At 41.3% G+C, this 24,756-nt stretch overlaps 1 protein-coding gene and 1 non-coding gene across 2 annotated transcripts; one reads left to right on the top strand and one right to left on the bottom strand.

Annotated features, from left to right (window-relative positions):
• The first annotated feature begins 1,658 nt into the window (after nt 1–1,658).
• Nucleotides 1,659–1,763, top strand: LOC132656175 (U6 spliceosomal RNA). The gene has a single exon (XR_009594098.1). It is a non-coding gene; the product is annotated as a U6 spliceosomal RNA (small nuclear RNA).
• Nucleotides 1,764–3,657: 1,894 nt separating this feature from the next.
• On the bottom strand, nt 3,658–22,176 carry Tnfaip6 (TNF alpha induced protein 6). Its single transcript, XM_021651549.2, has 6 exons — nt 21,896–22,176; nt 16,449–16,586; nt 13,040–13,201; nt 9,585–9,813; nt 7,814–7,854; nt 3,658–4,332 (listed from the first exon to the last, which is right to left on the bottom strand). Exons 1-6 carry the CDS (start codon nt 21,987–21,989, stop codon nt 4,169–4,171), a joined length of 828 nt encoding a protein of 275 aa, XP_021507224.1. The 5' UTR covers nt 21,990–22,176; the 3' UTR covers nt 3,658–4,168.
• Between the last annotated feature and the right edge of the window lie 2,580 nt (nt 22,177–24,756).

Here is a 24,756-nt window from a genome sequence, read left to right as displayed (position 1 = left end):
TGCAAGTCTCTCTCCAGCACAAAGGTCAGTTCCTTCTGCTCCTGTTTTTCTGGATGGCCTCTGAGCCATCTCTCTTGCTCCTCCAACTGTACATCCTCCTGCTTCATCTTGTTGCCCTTGCAGAGGATATGGGTTCAATTCCCAGTGCCCATGTGGTGGCTCACAACTGTTCATAACTCCAGTTCTAGGACTAGGCATCCATATGGTGTACACATGCAGGCAAAATATTCACACATATAAAATAAAATAAATAAATCTAAAAAAATATTTTAAAGCAAAGAATTTCTTCAACCAAGGTGGATAATGGTCCTTCAAACTAATTTCATTGTCATAATGTCATTCAATTCATCAGAGTGGTAGTGTGAAATTTTCCAGAATTTGTGTCTTCATTTTTCCACCCAGTTCTTTAAAACATACAAAACATATAGCAAATAACCCAGCAATCAGATCACATTATAGGGGACATGGCTCATTTGTTCAGGGGACAATAAAATATGCCAACAAATGTCTTTTTCAAAATTCATAAAATGGTTTAGTATTCTTATTGGAACAAACTTCCAAGACTGCCATTTTGCTTGCCATCAAGAAAGATATTGCCTGCTTCAAATTCACATGTGGCATGGTATAATCAACATTTTTTTTTGTCTGTGAAGTTCTTTCAACACTAGTATCAATGGAATAATGTACAGGGTTGTGTTAATTTGGTCATGCGATGGTTTGAATTAGAATAGCCCTAATAGGTTCATGTATTTGAATGCTTGATCCCCAGTGGGTGGAAGTGTTTGGGAAGAATGAGGAGGTGTGGCCTTGTTGGAGAAAGTGTGTCCCTAGGAGCAGGCTTTGAGTTTTCAAAAGTCCACACCATTCCCCATCTCTCTCTCTCTTTCTCTCTCTCTTTCTGTCTGTCTGTGTGTCTCCACCTCAACTTGTGGATCATGATGTGTGCTATTAGCTACTGCCCCAGTGCCATGCCTGCCTGCCTGCTTTCATGGTCCCTGCCATGATAATAACAGACTAATTCTCCAAATCTATAAGCAAGCCCCCATGTAAATGCTTTCCTTTATAAGCTACTTTCTTCATGATGTCTCTTTATAGCACAGAAGAGTAACTAAGACAGTTCAGTGACTCATACTAATGGGCAACTTGTGGATATTACTATTTGTGAAGCAAATTCTCATATTAGGAACGAGCCTCTGTCTCTAGTTTTCCATCATGAAGCAAGGGTCAAGTACTTTCCATATTGTTCTTTTGGGATCCATCTTCCTTAGAATCTTTGGTAGCAGCCATTAGAAACCCTGGTGACACTGGAACTTCTTATAGTGTTCCACTCAAGACAGCACAGCATTTGTTTGTTTGTTTGTTACTCTTTTTTTTAAAAAAAAAATTGGACTTAGAAATACAAGCTCTCAGTGAGGATAGCCTCCATCTCTTGTCAATCTATTCCTCATGTTTTTCTTTGGTTCCTTTCATTCTCTTGGCCACAAGTTTAGCAAATTCTGCAGCCTCATCCTGACTTTTCTTAGTTCTTTGTTTCTTCAGAGCAATGCTTGGGCATTTGTGCTGCAAGACACGTGAGGTAGAAAGATACTGAATTTGGCGGGGGGGGGGGCTTTGGTTCTATGCTTCTTACCTTCTTTGTTAAAGGGTTTCTTGATGCTGCTTGCTTCAGCAGAACATATATTATAATTGGAATGATACAGAGAAGATTAGCATGGCCCCTGCGCGAGGATGACACGCAAATTCCTGAAGCATTCCTTTTTCTTTCTTTTTTTTAAAAGGGTTTCCTGATGACATGCTGTTGGACATCATCTTTAGAAAGATGGAGAAGTTTTAAAATTCTGCTAGCTCCTGGGGGCCCGAGCCACAGAGGCAGAGGAGCATCTGTCAGCATTGTAGTCATCTTCTTCCCATTTTTACGACGACCAAATTCTGAACCCTCAGATTGGCATCCACATCCTCCAATAGACTTGTGATTCCTCTCTGTCTGTAACGAGAATGTCCTTTACTCAACAGCAGCTGCTGTACTGTGGGTCAAGACATCTTGCTTTGGGGGAAAACCTTGTTTACTGTTCCCACCACTGATTCAGACCACAGAATCCTTCCACTCCTCATTCAGAGCCTCAGCAGCTGCTTCTTTGGCCATATACTCAATTGGCAGCTGGGAAGGAGACATTCAAATTCATCTTGGCACAACCAGTTGTCTAGGAGGTATCACAAAAAAAGAGCTTTTCTTTATAGATGAATCTAATCATCTCTCTGTCTCTCTGTTCTGTTCTCTGTCTTTCTGTTCTGTTCTCTGTCTCTTGTCTGTCTATCTGTCTGTCTGTCTCTCTCTTTCTCTAAGATGGAATCTCACTATGTAGCCCTGGCTGTCCTGGTACATACTATGTAGACCAGGCTGGCCTCAAACTCAGATTCTTTGCCTCTCTGCCCACAGAATACTGGGATTAAAGGAATGCACAATCATATCCAGCTTTAAAACTAGATTTATTTTGCTTAATTTGTGTGTATGAGTGTTTTGCTCATATGTGTATCTGTTATCATGTACATCTTGTGTAGAGTGGAGTGATGGACAGTTATGAACCACCATGTGGATGCTAGGAATTGAACTTCAGTCCTTTTAACCACTGATCAATCTCCACGGCCCTTTTTCAATGTATATTATTTTATGTGTATGAGTGTTTTGTTCCCACATATGTCTGTATGTCATGTGCATCCTGGAGCTAGAGTTACGGTCTCTTTCTCTTTTAAGATTATTATTTTTACAATTTATTGTTCTCTTGTTGTTTATACTTGGGGCTGGTTAGCTGGTTGGTTGAGCTTTTCAAGACAGGGTTTCTCTGTGTAGCCCTGACTGCTCTGGAACTTGTTCTGTGGATGAGGTTGGCCTCAAACTCAGAAATCCTCCGGCCCCACCTGCTTCTACCTCCCAAGCACTTGGGAGTAGATAGGCACAGCACCATGCCCAGCCTGTTTCATTTATGTGTTGTTCGTCTTTAATCCCTGTGGGTGTTGGTGCATCTTGTGGGTGACTCAGAGGCCAGAGGAGGACCTCAGATCCTCTGGAGCTAGAGTTACAGATGGTTGTAAGCTGCCATGTGGTTGAACTCAGGTCCTCTGGAGGAGCAGCCAATGCTCTTAGCCATTGAGCCATATTTCCAGCTTCTAATCACTTTAAAATATTTATTATTTTAAATCATATATGTGTCTATAAGTAGATATATGCACATACATGTGGTGCCCACAGAGGTCCTGGATACCCTGGAACTGGAGTTACAAGTGGTTGTGACCATCTGACATAGGTGCTTGGAACCAAACTTGGGTACTCTGCAAGAGGAGTATGTGCCTTTAACTTCTGAACCACCTCTGTAGCCCTGGCATCTAGTCTCTCTCTTTAGCATGCTCATCATGTTAAAGGAGTCACAGGAGGCTGTTGCTTAGCTCAAGCCCCTGCACTAGGCCCAACACGCCAAGCCACATGGAGTCACTCATACCGACTGCGCTGTTTGTCTGACCCTCCAAGGAATCCAGGGAGAGATAAAAGCCATATTACCAACCAAACTACCCAGTTGTGTCCTTTTTCAAGAAAGAAAAGTTCTGGGATGGGAGAGGAGGCTCGGGGATTAAGAGGACTAAAATTCAAGAACTGCGAAAATATTTATGTCCAAGGGTATTTATTACAGCAATATTTATGAAAACAACCTTACATCCCAATATAAATTTGGCTTAAATAAGTCAGGGAACAATCATACCAGGGAATATTTACAGCTATGCGAGTCCTGTTTTGTAGAAAACTCAGTGATCTTGGGAATTACTTGAGCTACAAATGTTAAGGTTAAAAATATCAGGATAAAAAACTATACATAATGCAGAATGCCAAAATTCAAATACAAATACATATAGTTACATATATACATATACTACAGGTAGAAAAATGAATGAAAGAGAAATACTGAAAAATCTTAACACTAGTTATTTCTATGTAGTTCAATTATGAGGTTTTTTTTCTCTTTTTTTTTCAGTTTTTCCCACATTTACATATTGCTTTCACATTTGGAAAAATAATAAATACATGTTAATAATAAAAATACAAAAGTGAGAACAAAGGAGGTCCAAAAACTACAAACATAAATATTGTATGTTTTGAAAATCTTAAAAAAAATTTTTTTTATAGATGGCTAAATCTTCCTGCTAAGAACTTTTTATTTCCAGTAGTACTTGTGTTTTTGGCTTGACTGGATTTAGATGCAGGATCCACTGTGACATATTTAATCTGGAAACCTCCGGCTGTGACAGATGCATCACTCAGAAACTTCAAGGTCATGACATTTCCTGTGGGGGGGAAGGGCACACAAAAAAACAAAGAGGTCACTCCTGTTTGATTTGTCTAACAATTCAATGACTTATCATCTCACAAAAGAACACAGAGAGTTATGATCAAGAGTGTTGCATGGATTCTCAAGTTTTAGTATCTGTAATTGCCCTGCTCAGTGGAGTCCGTGAGGGACTTTCATATTTGACTCCAGGCCTCTAATCTCATGTGGAAAATGTCTTTTCTGTTTTAGAAGATTCTCTAGGGCTCAGGGCTCCTTCACTTTTCTGCCCCTCCAAATGCAACGAAATAAGTAAAATTTTATGATAGTGTGCTTTTCTAGCATGTCCAGACTCTGGATTTGATCCCAGCACCACGAGGCAACAAAAAACAATTCTGGATGGATCCACAGAATTATAAGATCTTGACATCAGTTCAAGCCCAAGAGTTGTAGATGGGCAGCTTACTAACTGATGGGGAGCAATATACTTTGCATTATTAGGAAGCAAGCTTAGGGCCAGGTGTGGTGGCATATGCCTCCACAGTCTGCGAGTTCAAGGCTAGCCTCATCTCTATAGTGATTTCCAGTCCAGCTATGGCTATGTAGTTAGAGAGAGTCTGTCACAAAAATAAAATAAAATAAACCAATTAATTAATAGAAAACAAAAGAAAAAAAAAAAAAAGAAAGCCAAGAAATAAACCTAGAGGCCTAATTCTTAGAGCGGAGTTAAAATGCACTTTAACATGATGTGCTCAAATAGCATATAGGAATATTTCAGGGGGAAAGATTTAAAAGAACATCATTATTGCTGGTATGGATGTGCTGCTGATGTTTGTGAATGGTACGGCTTGCCATGGTGTGCATGGAAGGTCAGAGGACAGCTTTGTGGAAGTGGATCTTCCCTTCCACTTTAATATGCCTCCTTTAAAAATTATTTTATTTTTATATTTACTTATTTTATGTGCATGAGTGTTTTGTCTGCACAGATGTATATTTGTGTGCCCCATGGATTCCTGGTATCCTCCAAAATCAGAAGACGGCATCAGAGCCTCTGGTACTAGAGTTACAGATGTTTGCAAACCACCATGTAAGTGCTGGGAATGGAACCTGGGACTCTGCAAGAGCAACAAGAGGTCTTAACCTCTGAGCCATCTTGGTAACTCACAGAGCATTTCTTAACTTAGATCCTTAATCCATAAGTCAATTAAAAAACAAGTATGTATATATATTTACACACATACATACATATACACATGTATACATATGTGTATATATACATACACACACATATTACATGTGAGCCCAGGCAGCCTGACTTCACACTTGTCACACTGCATTTTTCTGATATTGGAAGATTTTACTTGATTCAAATATTTCTTGTATTTGTGCTGTAAAAGAAGCCCTGGTTAGGTGGGTATGGCTTGAAGCATTTGCACTGAGACAGGAAGATCAGGATTTTGGTTTGAGACTAGATTTGACTACATAGAATTTAAGGCCAATATCAGGTGGGATCCTATTTCAAAATTCACAGGTGGCTGGTGACAATCTAAAGAGGAAGCCGAAACAAGAGAAAATAGTATCTCTAATATACAAATGATAATCATATAAACAAAACATAAATAATCTAATAAGGACCTGCTAAAGATAATATATTCTTTTGGGTTTTGTTTTTTTTGTTTTGATTTTTGTTTTTTGAGACAGGGTTTCTCTGTGTAGCCTTGGCTGTCCCAGACTTGCTTTGTAGACCAAACTCACAAAGATCTGCTGGCTTCTTCCTTCCAGAGTGCTGGGATTACAGGTGTGAGCCTCGGAGCCTGGCTGAGATTAAGTATTCTAAAGATTCCAGTACTGGTTTGATTATTCCCATTGTAAGATACCCATTCAGGACAAACATGGAATAAGTTAGGTTTCAGACTTTCTTCCTACTAATGCTTTTTGTTGTTGTATTTGAGACAGAATCTCACTAGGCAGACCTGAAACTCACTATGTAGCCTAGGCTAGCCTCAAATTCCTGGGTGATCCTCCTGCCTCTGCTTCCACACGTAGCTCTACTGTTGGCTTTTTAAGGAAAAATTTCAGGCACCAACTGCCTTGTAAAGGTCTAAAGCCAACTTCATTCAGATTTTCTGTTAAGATAAAATATGTCCTTGAGAAAAGAGAGATAAGAGATTTAGAATGAGTTTCTCCTCTTGGGTAGATTGTAACAAGAACACATTAATAAGCTTTAAACAGTGAGTGTTCAAGGATAGAGTAGAGAGCACCACAGCTTGTAAAAATGACACCTCAGATCTGAGTGCAGCCAGTCAGGGTGTGGGGAAAGGACTGAGCATTGCCTTGGCTGGGGTGCTGCTGCTCCGAGGAGCGAAGAGCTGTGATAATTTTATGACTTGGAGTGAAAACACATGCTATCAGAATGCCAAGTGCTTGCTGGAAAGAGAAAGAAAGCAGAGACTTGCAAGAAAATGGAGGTTTTAGCTGAAAATAAAAAATTTAAAAAGCAGTTTAGGATAACTTAAAGAGTAGTATTGCCTATAGGGATCAATTTATGATACTAACAGGACATGTCTTAGAGCATTACTTCTTAAAACACGAGCATACAAAATAGCTTTGAGTGTGTGTGAGATTTAGCAAACATTGCCTATTATGTCTAGCCTTTTGAGATTTACTGCATAAATTAACATTCTAAAAGTTTCCTTAAGTTGCCAATAAAGAAACCATTTTATCACTGTTTATCCTAGCACTTCTCTGTTCTGGTTTTGTTTTGTTTTTGTTGCTGCTGTTGTTTTGGTTTGGTTTGGTTTTTTTCAAGACGGAGTTTCTCTGTAGTCCTAGCTGTCCTAGAACTTGCTCTGTAGACCAGGCTGGCCTCAAGAACTGACAGAGATCTGCAGGCCTCTGCCTCCCAAGTGCTGGGATCAAAGGCCTGAGCCGCTATCCGCCGGCTTATTTCCCTTTTCTCATGCAATGGCTGCTGAATGTATCACAAGGACTCTAAGGAATGTTGTACTGAGGAAGAAATGTGATACAAACAATGTAATCGTTTACTGTGGTGGATGCTGTGATAACTACTTGAGAATTCATTCTGTCTTTTATCAGTGAATATTTTCACCCATCATCATCATCATCATCATCATCATCATCATCATCAATCATCATCATCATCATCATCATCTGTGGTAGGACTCAAACCTAGAGCCATTGCATGTACAGAACAAGCACTGTACCACTGAGTTTAGTGCCAGTCCCTACTCATTTGTCACCACTCTGAATCCCTGTGCCAACAGCTTGTAGATTCAAGCTGTTGCCTGTCAGTGAGAGCTGTCCGCCCACACCATTTAGATCACAGAGTTGGCCGAAATCTTAAGAAGAAAGACTGACATTATTGCAAGCTAATGAACTGTCTCCAGTTTTAGTTCTCTCAAGTTTAAAGGGTGAATGATAATAAGTTTGAGGGCACTAGAAATAAACAAACAAAAGTTTTGCTGTGAGTTGTTTATTACCTGTACTAATGATGTCTTCCGGAAGTTCATCTCCACAGTATCTGAAAGGAGATTTTTAGAAAAGAGAGGTCACACACACACACAAAAGAAAATTCAGCTGTTGATGTGGCTTGAATTTATAACAAAATACTTTATTTTCTATAGATAATGGCTTATTTATTTCTAATTAAAAATAATTCGTTTCAAATGGGGGTCTCACGTATGTATCCCTGGATGATCTGGAGCTCACTACATGGACCAGAGAACTGCTTGCTTCTGCCTCTCAATGGATAATCTTAATTTTTTGTTATTGTTTTTTTCAAGACAGGGTTTCCCTGTGGCCTTGGTTGTCTGAAACTCACTGTGTAGATCAGGACAGCCCTCAAAATCAGAGATCTGCCTGCTTCTGCCTCCCAAGTGCTGGGATTAAAGGCATGTGCTATTTTCATTCCTTAATTTTTTTTTTTTTAACATGGAGTTGGGGGCAGACAAATCAGGTTCAAAGTCATTCACAGTTACATAGTGAATTTGAGGCTAGCTTGGGCTACAGAAGAGTCACAATGTACTCAAAATGAGAGTGAGGGAGAGAGAGAGACTGACTTGAATATTTTAACAGAAATTTCATTTCCTGTGTCTTTGGTCATGTGAGATTTTGAATAACTAGACAATAAGGTTTTATAACTCAGCAATCAAAGGCAGATATCGCTGCTCTTACAGTTAGTATAGGTACAGCCAGTTAAGAAAAATCCTCTGTTGGTGTTTTAACTTGCTTAAACTCTATAGCCCCTCTGTTGAGACCTACTCAGTTCTTAACATAACTATAGCTCTTCTGTTAACACCTGCTGTAGTCTTTAGCATATCAGAAGCCATTTTGCCTCCAACTCTCTATTTTGATCATAAGGTGAAATTAAGTTGAAGCTCTCAGGCCTATGCACCAGAGACCAGGACATGGTGGCTTACAACCATCTATAATGAGATCTTCTGGCCTTTATGCACATATGCAGGCAGAACTCTGTATAAATAGTAAAAATTAATAAATCTTAAAAAAACAGCATATGATAAGCGCATGTTCTGCTAGAGTTAAAGATCATAACATCCTGCTACATTTTTTGGTCTCAGAAAGCTAGAAAGCCCCCAAGAGGTCTCCTACCTTAAATCTCAGCCAATCAGCTGAGAGTGCTTTGTCTAGCTACCTAAATACTACACAGTATACTTGGAACAACATGGATTATGTTTAGCTAGTCAAAATGATGTAATGCTGCCCCCCTCCCACTTCCTATACCTGGTTACCTGGTTGTTACCTGGTTATGATTTTTCATATAAAAATCCTGCTTTAGAAACCTGCCAGACAGATGTGGTACTCTGGCTCCTGAGTCCAGATTATGACCCTGGCTGGTCAGTGTTTGTTCAGTGTTCAATAAACTATCAGTCAGAATCTGGAGTTCTAGTGGTCAGTGATTCTGAACCCAAGACAGCTGGCAAGTTATATGAAAGCAGAGGTGGAGGCAGGAGGATCAGGAGTTCCAGGCCTGCCTGAACTACATAATGAGTTCAAGGCCAGGGTGCAATCCCAGCTCCCCTAACAAGGAAGAGAAGGGGAAGTTTGGAGAGGAAGAAGAAAGAAGAGGAGGAAGAGATGGAGGAGGAGAAGGAAAAAACATTACTTCCTGCAGGAGAGAGTAGTAATATGGAGAATGAATAGGTGCATAGGAACAGTGGAGAGAAAACTATAGGAGCATCAGATAAGTACTGGAAGTTCCCTGGTCGTCATTTATTGGGGGGCAGTACCTACCTTCCTACGAAGCCATGGACATCATCATAACTGTCATAGATTTCTACGTAGTCAGCCAAGCAGCCAGGATCATGTTCAAGGTCAAAATCCAAAAAGCTCAGGTGAATTCGCTGGCCATACTTGAGCCGAATGTGCCAGTAGCAGACCTGGTTGTCATCGTACTCATTTGGGAAGCCTGGAGATTTAAAAATTCGCTTCGGATCTGTAAAGACGCCACCACACTCCTTTGCTGAAATAGGAAAAGAAAGTTCACTTAGACATTATAAAGAAATGACAATATATGATCCATAGGATATTACATATGCTTATAGGTGATAATAATTTCTAAATTAAAGAAATTATTCTTTGTGTGTGTTTGTGTGTGTATTATCTCTGGTAGTCAGTTCTCTCCTTCCACGATGTGAGTCACAGGGATGGAACTCAGGTCATTAGGCTTAGTGGCAAGGACCTTTACACATTATGCTATCCTTCAGGCCAAGTTCCTAACTGTTCTGAAACAAACACGGACTACTTGTGAATTTTTAAATGTGAAAATAGCAAGAATAACAACATTTGTATTTCTGTTTGTATTTTTTCTTTCTTTGGTTTTTTTAAGGCATAAAATATTATATATATAATATTTATATATACTTTGGTGTATTTTGTCGAATATACATTCATGTTATTAATAATCTCATCAAGGTGATGGGAATTTTATTGTGTAGCTGCCACACTGTGCCTTCAGGGACTCGCTTAGATCCTGTAAATTTCGTTTGCAAGATCATTATAAAAGTCACTTTAAAGTAAAATAAATTGTAAACTATGTCCTCTTTTTCTCTTTCTCCCTTTGAGGCAGGGTCCACGGTCTGTCCTGGAACTTGCTGTGGTAGATTAGGACAGCCTTGACTTTATGGCATTACCCCTTACCATCTATGTCCCGTACCGGGATTATGGCTGTGCTATACCACATTCATTTCTTGATTGCTTTTTTGGGTGCTGGGGCTTCAATCTAACATGTGCTAAGCACAGGTCCTACCACTAAGGGATACCCCAGCCCTAAATCTGTATTCTCTAGAACACTAAAATTCAGGATTTGGGAGCAGGTGTGTGTGTGTGTGTGTGTGTATGTGTGTTTTCTTCTCCAAATCATTCATTTTTATAGATTGCAGTATGTCATCTGTTAAGAAAAACAAATGAAAAACAAAAACTAAATCCAAAGAAACTCAGGATTGATGGTTTGCAACATGACCTAGAGAAAAACTACTGAGGCGCCTACATAATTTTAAATTCCCTTTGAGTTAAGTGTCTAAAAGTGGTTGAATGTGGAAGCCAAAAAACTATCTATTAGCTGGACACAATGGCACATGCTTGTAATCCCAGCACTCTGTGAGCTTGAGGCCAGCCTGGTCTACAAAGTAAGCCAGGACAGTCAAGGCTATACAGAGAAACCCTGTCTTAAAAAGCAAGCAAGCAAACAAACAAGCAAACAAAAAACCCTAACCTAGTTCTAGGAGTGGTGGCATACACCTTTATTCCCAGCACTTGGGAGGGAGAGGCAGGCAGATTTCTGTGTTGGAGGCTAGTCTAGTCTACATAGTTAGTTCCTGGACAGCCAAAGCTACACAGTGAGACCTTGTCTTGAAAAAACCAAAACACGCGTACATTTGTGTTTTGTCTAGAAGATAACTTTAGGTTTTGTTTTGTTTTCTTTTGTGACAGAGGTCTCTCATTGCCCCAGAAGTAAGCTAGGGTGAATAGCCATCAAGCCCTAGGGTTCTCCTGTCTCTGCCTTCCTAGCACTAGGATTACAAGTGTGTGAAACCATGCCAGGCTGTTATTTATTTGTTTGTTTGTTTGTTTTAGCATCATTTCTCGGACTTTAATATCAGCATTAAAGGCAGGTTTCTGTGAGTTTGAGACCAGCATAGGAAATTCTAGGTAAAAAAGACTCTGTCTCAAAGAGCAAAAACAATATCATCATCAACAACAATAGAAAATTATTTCTGGATCTGGAATTCAGGTCCTCACACTTGCAAGGCAAGCATTTTCCTGACTGTGTTAAATCTCTACCTTTAAAACTTTTTATAAAAATGTAATTTAATATTATTAAAAATTGATATTCCACTTGTAGTCCAGGCTAGTCTCAAATTCCTGATCTTCCTGCCTTGGTACATGGAGCACTAGGATTCAGTCATGTGTCATCAGGTCAAGCAAGAACATACTCAAGTAGGTATTAATATTGTCTTTTAAAGACAAGGTCTCATGTAGCCCAAGCTGACCTTGAATGTGCACACCCATAGCCAACCCAGGCCTCGAACCCAGATCTTCCTGCCTATATCTTCCAGGTGCTAGATTATATGCCTGTGCCACCGGGACAATGGAAGAGCCCTTTCAATCACACTGCTTCACTTATGGTATACGTTGGCTTTGTTGTTTGCTTTTGAGGCAGGTCTCACTATATAGCTTTGAGTGGCCTGGAACTCACTATGTAGACCAGGCTAGCCTCAGACTCATAGAGATCTGCCTGCTTCTGCCTCCTGACAGCTGAGATTAAAGGCATGTGTTGGCATACGTGGCTTCACTCTAGACTCTGGCAATGATTAACAATGGCAGTAGGAGAGTGCAGGCTAGGACTGAAAGCGTGAGGTGTGCACAGATTGATTTGGGCCAGGTGTGGTGGCACACACCTTTAATACTAGCACTCTGTGAATTTGAGGTCAGCCTGGTCCACATAGTGAGTTTCAGGCCAGCCAGGGATGAACAATGAAACCCTGTCTGAAAAAACAAAGATAAAACAAAACAAACAATAAACCATAAGAACAACAACAAAACCAACAACAGCAGTAACAAAACCCAAACCCAAACAAACAAGCCAAGGAACCAAAGTGCTGTGTCAGTCATAGCCCTGTGATAAATGCCTTTTACTTTGTTTTGAATGAGTGCAGTATACAGATCTAGGCAAAATTCTTTCTACTTGGAAGCCACCTAATTTTGTGCTGTATGGTCTTATGGACTTGGAAGGCTGTTCTGTGACGGTCAGTACCATAAAGCAATGCTGTGACAGGAGCCTAGAATGTTGCCATCATTCTCATACCATGATATGGAATTTCATACACAGTAGATCCAACACTTCATCACATCAGCGTTAGCAAATGCCAGAAAGGCTCTGTCACATAATAAATAACACTTTGTTGTCTGGGAGAATACATCTAGAAAGATCTACGTTCTTTCTCCAAGAACATGAAAAAAGAATACCTCTCTGTTCACGAAGGAGGGAACACAATTCACTTCCTTTAACAGGCTGAAAGGACCTATGAATGGTAGGTATACTTTTACCGTCACCATTACCCCGTTTACTCATTTTGAGAAGGAAAAGCTGTTTCCTTTGGTAACCTCTTGGCAGGGAGCTGCTTTGCTGCTGTTGTTTGTGTGATTACTTTTGCGAACGCAGAATTACTGTTTTTTAAAGAACGAACCGTTTGGGTTGTAGCAGTAAGCATCCCACCGCTCACTCCTGTTGAGCCGGATCCCATAATCGATAATGCCCGTTTTTCCAAATCCACAGTTGGGCCCAGGTTTCACAATGGGGTATCCAACTCTGCCCTTGGCCATCCATCCAGCAGCACAGACATGAAATCCTGAAAGAGGAAGAGAGGTTTAGGGATTCACCTAGTAGGGAGAGTAGGTGAATAGTAGGGAGAGACAGCCACTTCCACTTCCTACAGTAACTTTCTCAAGTGGCCAAACTCATTCTGTGTGGAATGGGAAAACCCCTGCAATTGTAGTACCCCGGAAACTGAGGCAGAAAGATTTTAACTTTGAGGCCAGGCTGAGCAGAACCAAGCTTTGGGCCTTAGCTTAAGTCACTAGCACCACAAAAGAAACAAAATGCCAAACCAAACTAAGCCAAACCAATGTTTGAATGCAAATAAAACATGTTTCATGTTTTTTTTTTGTTTTTTTGTTTTTTTGTTTTTTTTTAAGACAGGGTTTCTGTGTGTAACAGAAGTGGCCATCCTGGAACTCACCAGGCTGGCCTTGAACTCACAGAGATCCACCTGCCTCTGCCTCCTGAGTGCCAGGATTAAGGACAGGCACCACCATGCCCTGATTACCTTTTTTTGTTGGTTTGTTTTTTTCCTCAACAAGTGATCTCATATAGTCCAGGCTGGCCGAAAACTCTCTATTTAGCTAAGGCTGACCTTGAACTCCTAATGCTCCTGCCTTTACCTCTAAGTGCTACCAGGATTGCCAGCATGCAGCGCCACCATGCTTGGCTATACAATTTGAATTCTGACTTTTACTAGCTTGTGGTTAGTTGTCCATAATATCAGCTAGTACTCAGGAGGTCGAGGTAGGCTGAGTACTGAAGTCTCAGGACTCAAGCGTGAGACCAACAAGATGTTGTCTCAAAAACACACAAATAAAAGTCAAGCAAGCAAGCAAGCAGATAAAACATAAAGGAGATGTGGGTATAGGTCAGTGCCTGAGTCTGAGGCGTGGCCCTGGGTTTGATCCATAGGACTTGAACATTCTTGGATTCTGCCTATCAGTGGGGGATCCTGGAAACAGTCCCTTACTGATGCTGTGGGATAATTTACTGCTGTATGTTTATCTTGAATAATGTATAAAAATAGGATAGGCCCTGCCAGGTTTTCGCCTGTAAGAAAAGGCGTTCTGATGGGGAGTCTCAAGGGAGATGGTAGCTAGCTTTTTTTTTTTTTTTTTTTTTTTTGTATAAAAAGCAAATAGTGGTAGCATCTCAGCATGTGGTGACAGAGATAGATGGGATGACTGTGAGTTCAAGGCTAGCCTGGTCAACAATCAAATTTTGCTGGGGCTCTACAGTGAGGCTCTATAGGTAGTCCCAGGGTTTGGGAGGCTAAGGTAGGAGGAGTAGCCTCGGTTACTGAGTGAATCTGAGACCAAGGTGGGCTCTGTTGGATGTTGTCTGGAAACAAATAAAATACACAAAACCCAAAAGACAACCAACCGAGTGAGCACCCAGATAATAGCAACAGTTAACTGCTGGCCCTTTCAGGAGGTCTCTTGGTGTCTTCAGCTTCCCAGTTTCCTTTTCCTGCCATTGTAAGGCCCTCCTCACAGCCTTGAACCCTACGGCACAGCAGCATGAATGCACGGTCGTATGTCTGTACCTGTACCTGTAGTCCCAGCGTGAGGTTGACAGAGGCACGAGGAAGATTACAAGTCTGGGGCCAGCTTGGACTACACAGTGGGACTCTTGAACACAAACAAGCCAAAAAGCTCATTTGTTCCTTAAATGATAGCCTTTCTACCACTGGGGGAGGCACGGAGGTCCTTGTGCTCACAAGATAAGCACGAGGGGAACCCGGAATGCTCAACACACAGGCTTATCCCCTCAAAGGGAGGGATGTGTAAACTGTGTTCTACCTGGAAGGCTGGGAACAGACATGGTTCATAGCCCGGTGACCTCCTCACCATCTGCGTGACCAAGACCACACCGGACGCTCCCTCAGACCCTTATTGTGAGCTTGTCAATCTGAAGACCCCATCTTTATGGAAGATGTCACCTGTACTTTAAAAAGACTTTCCATGGAGTCGGGTTGTAAGTTATATCGTGCACACGGGATTGAGTCAATTCTCGCCAGTTGTGCAACACTTACATATGCCTAAAATAAACTATTCGGGGTCAGACTCCTCAAGTTTAAGCCAGTACTAGCTACTGAGTCGGGTTGAACCAAGCTACCTTCTTGCATCCTTGCAGTCTTTACTCTGATGGCTGTGGGAGTCACGGGGACCCAGCACTTCTACTACTGAATTTATTTGTCAAGTAGCATTATTTAACAGCCGAGGAAACCAACATGAACACGTCAAGAGGAATCGGACAATGTTTTAAATGATTACCAATTACAGTCACATTAATACACAGTGTTTCAATGATACCAAGGTAACACGGTCCTTATTCTCCTTTGGTGCTTATTTTTTAGATCACAGACCCTCTCCCTGCTTCTTCGTCTCTCCTGGAAATCTTGAGGACAGAAAGTTAAGCATGCTGTGCTGTGGCTTTGCAGCATCTCTCCTCCCCAGCTGCAAGGTAAGTTTGCGGTCCTGTTTAGTGCTTGGCCCAGGGCTGAGCCAGGAGTCATATAGACTAAGCCAGGCTAAATCACACGAGCGGAGCTTCCTGACACTCCATAGAAATCTACGAAAGTCTAAAGCCTCCTTTTGTTCCGATGACTCAAAGAACTGTTCCATCAACATCCCTGCCAGGCTGTACATGGCGGCTATCTCACCCACAGCTCTCTCTCCTAATGAAGCTCTTCTCCAAGTTTTTTATTTTTACTTTTATTTTTTTATATTAATTACAGGTTATTTACTTTATATCCCAGCTGTAGCCTCCTCCCTCATTCCCTCCCAATCCCACCCTTCCTCCCTCATCTCCTCCTTGCCCCTCTCTAAGTCCACTGATAGGGGAGGTCCTCCTCCCCTTCCATCTGACCCTAGTTTATCAGGTCTCATCAGGACCGTCCCCGACCAGGAAAGCTGAGTCTTTTCCAAGTTTTTAAAACAGATTCTCTCTCTCAATCTCTCTCTCTCCAAAGCTCATTTTAATCAGTGATTTTATGTCAGCGCCTCACCCAAACTCACTATCTCTGCCGTGACTTTTATTTTCTTAGTTCTCACTGGATAATGCCCAACCCTCATGAGATGCTTTTACCAGGAACTTCTCTGGCTTCAGGCAGAAGGAATGAGGGAAGCTCCAGAAAGCAAAGATACTCTTACAACATAGAGAATGATCCCAAAGGACTTGAGAGAAAACTCTTAGTAAAGGTTTTGGAAAAGGTGGATTTCCCCTAAGCCCCCAAGGGAGAATAAGAAGAAAAACCATTATCAAGTTAGTACCAATTTTTCTGGCTGCTTCTAGTTGCTTGTAGGTTGCGAGACGGCCACCTTCATATTCACAGACGGCCTTGGCTTCCGCGTAGGTGAGCTTGTATCTGCCAGCCCGGGCTTCTCTGTGGTATACACCCGCTGCTTGTTCTGCGAATTTACAAAATGTCATCAATGCACTATTATCCATTCTTGTGGAACAAAGGAAATTTTGCCTCAGCGGGGAGATTACATCAGATACATGTTCTTGCCAAAGAAATTTCTAGGTCAGCTGCCATAGTAGTTAAGTTTTTATTGTTAGAAAGCTTTGGGGGAAAAAAGAATGAGGGGGAATTTTAGGGGGAAGAATAGGATACATAAAGACTGGAGTTTAGGTAATTTCTGATAGTATGAAAGAAAAGAAATTAATACAATATTTATGAGTAGTCACAAGTAATAAAGTTGTTTTGTTTTTTTCTCTTTGGTTTTTTGAGACAAGGTTTCTCTGTGTAGCGTTGGCTGTCCTTGATTTGCTTTGTAGACCAGGCTGGTCTTGAACTCACAATGATATGCCTACCTCTTCCTCCCTGAGTGCTGGAATGAAAGGCGTGCACCACCATGCCCGGCTAGTTTTGATATTCTTTTGGCTTTAAAAAGAGTCATAAAAGCTTGGATAGGTATGTAGTAGATAAAGGAAACTCAGAATGCAAAATAAAGCAGTGAAAACGACTTCTTTACGGAAGCTCGCAGGGAAGGAGGACAGGCCGAGCATACCTCTAACCTCTTTTTTGACATGTTGTTTCCCACATATTTTAGGCAGTGGCAAGTCACACACACCCTGCCTTGCACCGGGTCACTGTTTTCAGTGAATTGTTTGGGGACGGCAGTGATGTCGCCATAGAAACAATGTGAGGAGATTCCCCAGGCAATAGTCACAAGTTCATCTCCAATGGCGCTAGGAGTACCACCCAGCTGTGCAGCTCACCAGTAAGCGTTTGTATACCGATCTGTCCCATCGGCCACCACGGAGATGTTTCCAGTAAATTTTTGAATGCCTCGGCACACAGCAAGACACAGATCCAGAAACATGCTCTGACTCAACTCATTTTTCTCTGACCCACACTAGAGCTGACTCTGCCATGGTTTGATGGGAAATGGCGCTGGTTTTGTTTCACCCTTTTTGAGATTCCAGGGATCCTGCTCTTGTAAATTACACGGTTAAGGCCCGTGGCTCAGAGAAGACAACAGTCAATTGGATTTTTTTTTTTTTTAATTTATTTACTCTGATGCTAGGTCTCATGTGCCAAGCTGTCCTCTAATTAGGTATGCAGTTGAGGGAGACCTTAAATTCTGATCTACACGCCTTCATCTCCTGAGTGCTGGGATTACAGCATGCAACAGTGGGTTTTTTGGTGCTGGGAAATAAACCAGGGTCTTTTGTTTGTTTGTTTTCATGCTAGGCAAGCACTCTACTAGCTGAGCTTACATCCCGTGCTTATGGACCAGAAAACACTAGCAACATCAGTTCATCACCAGTGGAGATGATTTTCACTCTATAAATAACCTGCTGCCCAGGTGTCCTTCACCGGGCAAAGCATTAGTACACCCATTAATTTCCGGATTTATTCCTTTGAGCATGCAGCGTGATAAATTTTCCTAGGTGCTGTGGATAAAGCCCTGTCCCCTTGAAGAACTTAGACATGCGTGAGTGGGCAACTGAAGTATACTTATCATTGTTTAAATTAATTTGTAAATTTCTGTATATGGGTATTGTTTTTTCCACACGTATGTCTGTGCACTGCATGCCTGAGGAGTCCAGAAGACGGTGTTAAATCGTCTGGGACTGGGATTGCAGGTGGTTGTGAGCCTGCCATGTGGATGCTGAGAATGGAATCTGCTTCCTTTGCAAGAGCAGCTAATGCTATTAAATGCAAGCCATTTCTTTGGCCCGGTTTTTTTTGTTTTTTTTTTTTTAATGTTTGCTTATTTGTTTTTGTTTTGTTTTGTTTTACAAAGGGTCGTGGTATGTAGCCCTGGCTGGCCTAGAACTTTTGATTCTCCTGTCTCAGCCATTTAAGTGTGAAAATTAAAATGTGTGCCACTGGGGCTGGAGAGATGGCTCAGTAGTTAAGAGCACTAGCTGCTCTTCCAGAGGACCTGGCACCCATATGGCAGCTCACAACTGTCTGTAACTCCCAGTTCCAGAGGATCTGACACCCTCACGCAGACATACATGTAAGCAAAACACCAATGTACATGAAATTAAAAAAAAAAAAAAGTGGGGCTGGAGAGATGGCTCAGCCATTAAAGGCTAGGCTCACAACCAAAAATATGAGTTCAGTTCCCAGAACCCACGGCTGTCTCTCCAGCCACCAAAAAGAAAAAAAAATGTATGCCACCACACTGAACTAAGTGTCTTTATTTTAGACACTATGCCTTTTGGTAGAGAAAAAGGATGCATGCTTAATTTAATGTTTATTATAAATATTGTTGTTAATTTAAAAATTTAAAAATCTATCTGTATTCAAGAATGTAAAGTTAAAAATTATGGGAAAATTATACAAATTATTAAATTATTTTAATGCATGCCAACTCTCCTGCCAACTGATTTTTTTTTTTGGAGACAGGCTTTCCTTGTGTAGTGTTGGCTGTCCTGATTCATTTATAGACCAGGCTGGCCTTGAACTCACAGAGATCCACCCATCACTCCCTCCCAGAGTGCTGGGCTTATAGGAATGCACCACCACACCAGGCTCAATTTTCTTAATATTTTACTCCAAACTTGTATACTTTTCTGGGGGGGAGCCTAACAAAGAGTTTTAGAAAATAATTTCAAATTGTCTTACCAGTAATTAAAAACAAATGAACAAAACTATTGGAAACTGATGACATGTGTCTGGATAACAAGATAATAACTGGAATAACAATCTTCATGAGCCATAATTTCACTTTGTTAAATATTTCTATTTCATTTTGCCTTATGAGCAAACACAACTAGAATTCTCAATGTACGTATTTGTCTATTTACTTAATGAAGTTAATGAAGTAATTTATGACGAGGTAGGTCTCACTGTGTGGTCTATGCTTACTTCGGAGTCTCTATCATCCTTCTTCAGCCTCTTGAGTCTTAGTGATCACAGAACTTTTTGCTCAAGAACAATTTTATATGAAGTTGCTTTGTTTGTTTGTTTGTTGAGACAATATTGCTTTCTAGCTCTGGCTAGCCTGAAGCTCACTGTGTAGACCAGGCTGGCCTTGAACTTACAGAGATGGTCTCTTGAATATTGGAATTAAAGGTGTGCACCCCCACACTTGACCCTGCCCAGGGATGATTATAAACAAGTCCCTTTATGTATATATTTGTTAACTTATTTATTTTGAGACATGTTTTTGCTATGTATCCCAGACTAGCCCAGAGCTCCCAGTCTTTCTGCCTCAGCCTATCAAATACTGGGAGTACACAATCAGGACCATTATTATTTTAATGTATATTTGTTAATTAAAGTATTTCTGGATTTAGGATTTTAAGCTACTAATGCAAAGCAGTGCAATGAAACTAAGTTTTAAAAGGTACATGAGTCTAAAGAAATGATATTTTATTAATTTTCCTATTCTGCCACTTAATTTCTAAAACGGAAAAAGCTGTTTTTCTTCTTTTGGCAAACAACAAGAGTGGACTGCGGGCTGTGGTATTTGCTGCCGCTTCTGGGAGGAGTTAGGTAACCTTGTAGACATCACTTCTCGAGCCTCAGTTTCCTCATCCTGCAAATGGGAATATGATAGCCTTTGCAGCCTCTTAGAAGCTCAGAGTGTGCAACTTTCCCGCCTTTTGCAGGTTCAGTACAAAGACTGAAAGTAATTGTTCTCTGGGGTTTTTAATGTTCAAGGTCCACGTGGACTGACTGACATCTCCTGTCTGTCAGTTCCTTTCTTGTTAAATTGCCGTTAAAGAAGCTAGAAGCCACAGAGTTCAAATGTCCTGTTCTTCCCCCTTGCTACCAGATCCCTTCCATCAAACCCAGCTATCTTTTATCCCTAAGGAGCTATTAATATTATATTGACCCAACCAACTGTAACCAATTTGTGCTGGGCCGGCTGCTCAGTAACTTGTCCCACCTCAAAGCATTTGACGGGGTCTCAATCCTCCGAGGGTGTGTTCCTAACAAGGGCTTGGCCTGCTTCTCTCCACCTTTGGGGCAGAACTGCTTTCTATCCAGGTTTACATTTTCTGTACCATCCACACTGACCACAAAGACAACGACTTCAAACTACTCAATCCCGGGAGAAATCGATGGCGTTTCAAAATAGCCCCGTATGACTTCAGTTCTTACTAGCTTTATGGTGTCTCCCCATTTCTGACAAACGTGTACGTATTTCTTCAGCTGGATGGTATGCACACATCTACCGAATTTCGGAGCCCATCTTGGGCAAACGGTCACACTGCAACTAGTTTCTGGCTCATGCTGGAGAAAGAGGCGGCAGGGCTGTGCAGCTCAAATCCAGCTTTTTAATGAAACCCTCCTGGTTGCAATTACTACACGAGAGAACCCTGCTGAAAGGGCAAAATAGTCTACAACCATGTGTTGCCTAGTAAGCACAAAACCAAGATCTAGGTTAATTTTTGCTTTCTTTTTTATTCCTTTATTTTGTGCAAGAATGATTTTCTACCTCCCAGCCAGCAATCAAAAATTTTCTCTCTGCTAAATACAATAATGAACAAAATGCAACATCAAGTTGAAGCATATGGATTCCAGTATTGTTTTGAGTGCTACAATGTGAATTTTGAGTTTTCCGCATAAATATTCATTTATTGGTCTATTGTTCATTTTCAGTATTTAGCCTAAGTCATCCCTTACATTTAACAGAACAAAAAGAACTTTCCTCACTTAACCAAAGGTCTCGGAAAGTACTTACATGACAAAAAGGACCAATGAATGCATTAAAAAGCCTGATGAATGCATTAAAAAGTAAAAAGCGTTTTCCATTTCTTTCCTGTATTACATTCTAGTTTTGTTAAAGTAGTTGAAAGATAGTTACAGAGGTTAAGATGTAGCCCACAGCTCGGTGTACACACTACTGCACAAGTTCCACAAAGCCCACCTCACCTAAAATCTTTCTGCTAATGAAATTTAAAAAAAAAATCAGAACTATTATACTGGTGTTTAAGTTTCATAAAGAAATACTCACCAATGAGCTAGCATATCTGCCTCGAAATCTTAAAAATATATTTTTACAATGACACATCTTAGCCTTTGGTTTTTTTTGTTGTTGTTGTGCATTGTGTAAAAGGAGAGCCTTAAGTTTAAAAAGCAAACTTTCTTTGTTCAACACCTTGTCAGTGTCTCTTTCTAAAGCATTTTCTGTGAAAACCTCAGCTGTGAACACGCTAGAAACCCTTACTGCTTCGATTCAGTCCTGTGTGATGTCAAAGGATCCATATTCCCAAGAAGAAGCTCGTGAGGGTGAGGGAAGTTTCTTACCAAGCCATATGGAGTTGTGAAAGATTCCGTTCTTGAATCCCCATCCGTAAGCCTCTTCCCACAGCAAGACGCATAAGCAAATGAGGACGACCATGTCTTCCGTTGCAGAGCCGTTTACAGTGTCAGGGCTGCCCACGAGAATTTCTCAGAGCAGCGGCTGGAATGCGGCTGAAACATCTGGTTTCCACATCTTTTAAATAGTTTTTTTCGGCTGTGAGGTCAGCATGTTCTCTCCAATGGCACTTTCCGTTGCGGAGTTACACAATTAGTTCAGTGTCTGAAGCAAGCCCTCTGACTCATTTGCATTGGCAACCGGAACGGAGGGCGCAGGATGAGCATCCACGTTTTCAATTCTCTTCCTCAGAAGCGAGTTCGTCTATTCTGTCAGTCACCAACACTTTTCTGTTGGAAGTTTGTGTCATTTGCTGCAGAATCAGACGCGAGTAAAGAAAGCCAAGCTCCAGCAGGAATTCTCAGAGAAATCCTGAAGGTCCTGTTTGCATTGTTAATTTTGGAGTCTGTGGTTTAACGCTAATCTTGATAATACTGATCGTGATAGTAACGCTTTAGTTTTTGCTAAACATTGCAAAGTAAGTCTTTGTAGGAAAAAAAAAAAAGTGTATGTAGTTTGGCAAATCCATCACAGCAGAACATTCTGTCTGTCTGTCTCTCTCAATAAATATATCAGCTTTGAGCAAAGGAGCCCAGTTTCAGTTTCAAAACGTTAGGAAATTCAGGTAGCCTTGATATGTCATACTATAGCACAAGGAGTATTTTAGGTAGTTAGATATTAGCAGGCTCGAAGGACTTAGGGGCAAGAGCCCTCTGCTATAGTCTAGAGTTGTCAGAAAAATAGGACCTGCGTCATATTTCTGGTCCTGGAAGGAGACATGACATCCTGAACCGCCTAGAAAGTCACTAATGGATAACTAAGCCTGACTCTGGGTGCCCTAAACCTTATACGATTCCTATCTAGTAAGAGGCTTTCTGATAAGGACCAGCCAGGCCTGATGGCACAGGGCAGCATGCCTGGGCTACAAAACTGCCCCTTCCAGAGATGCTTATGTGCCTACCCACTCAGGCTGTTCTTATGCCTGTCACCCTGGGCAATTTAGTGAGAACCTGTCTCAAAAAAGGGAAAGGAGAGAGAGAGAGTGTCAGCACATACCATGTGTAAGCTCCTAGGTCCCATCAACAGCACCACACAGATACAAAGATACAGAATCCCCCTTCCTGTCTGAATCAATGCAAAAAGGCTTGTCAATCATTTGAACAGGACAAAGCCTCTCAGGAAAAAAAAAGTCTTGTCTAGAGATTTTAGAAAACACTATAAAGCCTATTAAAAAAAAGTGGGCTGCAGTCGTCTCTCTGGATCCTCTGGCTATTGTCTACTATTTTATTTTGTTGTTGCTCATATTTTGAGATGGGGGTCTCTATCTATGTAGTCCCTGGCTGTCCTGGAACTTGCTATGTAGATTAAGTTGGCCTTGAACTCCCAGAGATACACCTGCCTCTGCCTCCCAAGTTTTGGAATTAAAGGTGTGTCACCATGCCTGGCTCACTCTCACCCTTGAGAGTATACTGCACTCTGCAATGCACTTTGCCTATTGTCTATACTCTGATGCTTTGCCTGAAAATTTTTGACAAAGGTCACAAGGATCAATGGAAAGAGGACACCAGACAAAGATTCTGGTGGCGGGCAGATTAAATAAAGTTAACAAAAGTAATGCCTCAACTCCCCTAAATCAATCTAACTCAGATGAAAATGATCAAAATACTAGGTGATGATCTGAAAAAGTCACTCTGCCCTCCTGTTATAATGTGTATTAATAAGGCCACGCAACAAATCTGGTATGAGGGAAATTTATTGTAGGAAAGGGGGAGCGGAGAGGGAGAGAGTAGGGCACCCATGACAGAGAGAGAAAGAGACAGAGGACAGGACAAGACAGAGAGTAAGAGAAAGTGGAGTAGGAGAGAGGATGGGATGGTGGGCGGGCCCTTTTTAGCCAGTGCACACCTGGTGCACACCTGGCAGCAGGTGATGATGTCAGAGGTTGCTAGGCAACCTAGAAGCAGGATATTGGAATAGCATTCCTCCGATATCCTTGTTTAATTAAAAAAAAATTCCTTGTTTAATTAAAAAAAAATGAGCAACTAGAAGATATAGCGGAGGTGGGAACGAGTGTTCAGAAAAGGTGCTTCCTGCTGACTTGAGGGTGACAACATCTCTGAGGACCCTAAGAGACTGGGGAAGTCCTGGGAGAGCCGACTGTTTTACTGCCGTCCAGGACCTGAGAACATCTGCAGCTAGGAGAGGAAATGCAGGTCCAGCTGACGCAATCTTCGAGGCTAGACTGGAGCACCTGTGGATAGTTGTTTTGATGCTGCTATGGATGTAGCAAACACCTGGATCTGACAGCGTACTGGAACACATATGTGGGCAGAAGACAAAGTTAAGTAGGTTAAGGAGAAAAAAAAAATTTTTAGGTGCACATTTGAAACTTTTGGACACATGGTTTTGGTAGTTGGGGGAGCAGAGTCCCAAAACCAGGGAAAGGGGGAAGGAATTCCACCCTCTGAAATAGGCAATATGTGGGAAACTGAGGCTGTGGATTGGCAGTACTAATCTGGAGTCTATCTGACCTGAAAGGTAGATTCGGATGGATTTCCTGTAGCTTACAAGGATCCTTTTTAGTTTACAAAGAAGATGAGTTTTAAACATGTAAACATGACCATTCTTTGTAATCTGCACTGAAACACACATTGTGGAAAAAGGCAGTATATATGCATCTTTGTGTCATGTCATAGCCAGGGCTTGGGAAATGATTTTGGGTTAACAGCATGAATACTCTTTAAGGTGA

This window comes from Meriones unguiculatus, chromosome 8 (genome assembly GCF_030254825.1).
Source record: "Meriones unguiculatus strain TT.TT164.6M chromosome 8, Bangor_MerUng_6.1, whole genome shotgun sequence".
In the NCBI taxonomy this organism is placed as follows: domain Eukaryota; kingdom Metazoa; phylum Chordata; class Mammalia; order Rodentia; family Muridae; genus Meriones; species Meriones unguiculatus.
This window is presented reverse-complemented; position numbering and strand designations above follow the sequence as displayed.

What these genes read in the sequence shown, in the direction of transcription:
- Tnfaip6 (XM_021651549.2), bottom strand. Translation starts at nt 21,989, where the DNA reads ATGGTCGTCCTCATTTGCTTATGCGTCTTGCTGTGGGAAGAGGCTTAC. An exon ending in TCACAACTCCATATGGCTTG is followed by an intron (nt 16,587 to 21,895) that starts GTAAGAAACTTC and finishes GTAAATTCGCAG; the next exon opens with AACAAGCAGCGGGTGTATAC. An exon ending in TTACTGCTACAACCCAAACG is followed by an intron (nt 9,814 to 13,039) that starts GTTCGTTCTTTA and finishes TTCCTATTTCAG; the next exon opens with CAAAGGAGTGTGGTGGCGTC.